The sequence below is a fragment of the Pyrgilauda ruficollis genome, unplaced genomic scaffold, assembly GCF_017590135.1.
Source record: "Pyrgilauda ruficollis isolate IOZ18807 unplaced genomic scaffold, ASM1759013v1 scaffold1106, whole genome shotgun sequence".
Classification (NCBI taxonomy): domain Eukaryota; kingdom Metazoa; phylum Chordata; class Aves; order Passeriformes; family Passeridae; genus Pyrgilauda; species Pyrgilauda ruficollis.
In genome coordinates, this window is record NW_024509278.1 from 4,286 (window position 1) to 7,409 (window position 3,124).

Sequence of the window (3,124 nt, forward strand, 5' to 3'; positions counted from 1 at the left end):
CCAGGTGTGTGCCCAGGTGTGCCCAGGTGTGCCCAGGTGTGTGCTGGTGCCCACCTGGGCGCTGCTGTTGCGGGACAGCGCTGTGTGTGACACGTGTGCCAGCCCATACAGGTGTGCCCAGGTGTGTGCCGGTGCCCACCTGGGCGCTGCTGTTGCGGGACAGCGCTGTGTGTGACACGTGTGCCAGCCCATACAGGTGTGCCCAGGTGTGTGCCGGTGCCCACCTGGGCGCTGCTGTTGCGGGACAGCGCTGTGTGTGACACGTGTGCCAGCCCATACAGGTGTGCCCAGGTGTGTGCCGGTGCCCACCTGGGCGCTGCTGTTGCGGGACAGCGCTTTGTAGATCTCGTCGATGTTGGTGGCCACGGCCTCGAAGCAGGAGTTGAAGCGGTCGAACCGCTCCTTCTTCATCTGCTCAAACGCCTGCTTGGCCTTCTTGGCGCGCTTGCGGGCCGCCTCGAACTCTGGGGACAGCGGGGACACCAGGGGACATTGGGGACATTGGGGACAGCGGGGACACCAGGGGACATTGGGGACATTGGGGACACCAGGGGACATCAGGGACAGCGGGGACACCAGGGGACATCAGGGGACAGCACAGACATCCAGGGACACCAGGGGACATTGGGGTCAGGACACGCCTGCTTGGCGCGCTTGCGGGCCGCCTCGAACTCTGGGGACAATGGGGACATCAGGGGACAGCTGGGACAGCTGGGGACATCGGGGACACCAGGGGACATCACAGACACCCAGGGAAATCCAGGGACAGCCAGGGGACAGCCATGGGGACAGCCAGGGGACATTGGGGTCAGGACACGCCTGCTTGGCACACTTGCAGGCAGCCTCGAACTCTGGGGACACTGGGGACAGCTGGGGACATCAGGGGACAGCAGGGGACATCAGGGGACAGCAGGGACAGCTGGGGACAGCCGGGGACAGCACAGACAGGCCTGCTTGGCCTACTTAGCGTGATTGCAGGCGGCCTTGAACTCTAAGGGGACATTGGGGACATCAGGGGACATCACAGACAGCCAGGGACAGCCAGGGGACAGCCCCAGGGACATTGGGGTCAGGAGCGTTTATGGGCAGCCTCAAACTCTGAGGGACACTGGGGACAGCAGGGACAGCTGGGGACATGAGGGGACATCACAGACACCCAGGGGACACTCCATGTCCCCTCCACATCCCCCCATGTCCCCATGGTGTCCCCCCATCCGAGGTCTCCTGGAACTTGTCCCCACGATGTCCCCATGTTCCCACCCTCTGAGGTCTCCTGGAACTCATCCCCAGGTCCCCCCATGGTGTCCCCCCTTGTCCCCACGATGTCCCCATGTCCCCATCATCTGAGGTCTCCTGGAATTTGTCCCCATCATGTCCCCACGATGTCCCCCAGTCCAAGGTCTCCAGGAACTTGTCCCCATGTCCCACCATGGTGTCCCACCATGTCCCACCATCTGAGGTCTCCTGGAACTTGTCCCCCCATGTCCCCCCCATGTCCCCACCGTCCGAGGTCTCCTGGAACTTGTCGCGGACACTGTCCCATGTCCCCCCCCATGTCCCCTCTGTGTCCCCCCGTGTCCCCACCGTCCGAGGTCTCCTGGAACTTGTCGCGGACGCTCTCCAGTTTCTCCATGGCTTTCATGTTGGGCGCGGCGATGCGCTGCAGGACGCTCTGCTGCTCCGTCAGCCGCTGCTGCAGCGCCGCCATCTCCTGCCGGATCTCCTCCTCCGCCTGCGCGTCCTGGGGACACGGGGACACGGGGACATCAGGGACAGCAGGGACAGCAGGGGACACGGGGACATCAGGGACAGCAGGGACAGCAGGGACATCAGGGACAGCAGGGGACAGCATTGACAGCAGGGACAGCAGGGGACACGGGGACATCAGGGACAGCAGGGACAGCAGGGGACATTGGGGATACACGGGCGCACTCCCTGTACCCCTGTGCAGTCGCGCTGCTGCAGCGCCACCATCTCCTGCCGATCTCCTCCTCGGTCTGGGCGTCCTGGGGACACGGGGACATCAGGAGACGCAGGACATGCAGACAGCAGGGGACATCAGGAGACGCAGGACATGCCCAGGTGTGCCCAGGTGTGTTGGGTGTACCCAGGTGTGCCCGGTTGTGCCCAGGTGTGCTGGAGCATGCCCAGCTGTACCTGGGCATGTCCAGGTGTATCCAGGTGTGCCCAGCTGTGCCAGCTGTACCCAGCCATGCCCAGGACATGCCCAGCTGTACCCAGGTGTGTCAGGCATGCCCAGCTGTGCCAGATGTGCCCAGGACATGCCCAGCTGTATCCAGGTGCACCCAGCTGTGCCAGGTGTGCATGGTGTGGGGACAGGGACATGGGGATGTGGCAGGGGACAGGGACACGGGGACAGGAGATGGGGACAGTGTGGGGACAGGGCATGGGGACAGGGACACGGGGATATGGGGACACGGTGGGGACAGAGCATGGGGACATGGCAGGGGACAGGGACACGGGGACAGAGACCCAGGGATATGGGGACATGGTGGGGACAGGGAGTGGGGACAGGGCATGGCGACACACCCACGAAGACACGCCCACCATGGACACACCCACAGTGCCCTTACGCCACTTTCCAGCCCCACCCACCTTAGCCCCGCCCCCAACCACACCCTCATTTTAGCCCCGCCCCTTTGAAACCTCCCTTATTGGCCACACCCCCTTGAGCTCCCTCACTTATTGGCCCCGCCCTCAGTTTCTGACCACGCCCCTCAATGGCCACACCCCTTTGGCCATTCCCCCTCATTGAGTCTATTATCACTGGTTGGCCCCGCCCCTTGGCCCCGCCCTCACTTGTTGGCCCCGCCCAGCTTCTTGCGGATCTCGTCCATCTCGTGGTTCTTGTCGTTCACCTCCGACTTCTTGGCCAGGTGCTGGTTCTTGAGGTCCTGCAGCTGCGCCATGGTCTCGTCGATGATCTTCATGTGCCGCTGCTCCTCCTGGGGACAGCACCAGAAATGGGCAAAAATGGACAAAAATGGGCAAAAATACATCAAAATTGTCCATGGGCTTCTTGTGCCGCTGCTCCTCCTGGGGAGAAACACCCAAAATGAGCAAAAAGGGACAAAATTGGGCAAAAATGGACAAAAGAACCCAA

The 3,124-nt window shown here is 62.9% G+C and overlaps 1 protein-coding gene across 1 annotated transcript in view; it reads right to left on the minus strand.

The window, feature by feature from the left end:
• LOC121358818 (structural maintenance of chromosomes protein 1A-like) overlaps nt 1-1,752 on the minus strand; it is a gene marked incomplete at its 3' end in the record, with an annotated part of 6,033 nt that extends 4,281 nt beyond the window's left edge. Inside the window, exons 1-2 of the mRNA XM_041477297.1 lie at nt 1,585-1,752; nt 310-464 (exon numbers count right to left, since the gene is read on the minus strand). Coding sequence (XP_041333231.1) covers nt 310-464; nt 1,585-1,708 — 279 coding nt within the window. The remainder of the gene's footprint in view (nt 1-309; nt 465-1,584) is intronic.
• Between the last annotated feature and the right edge of the window lie 1,372 nt (nt 1,753-3,124).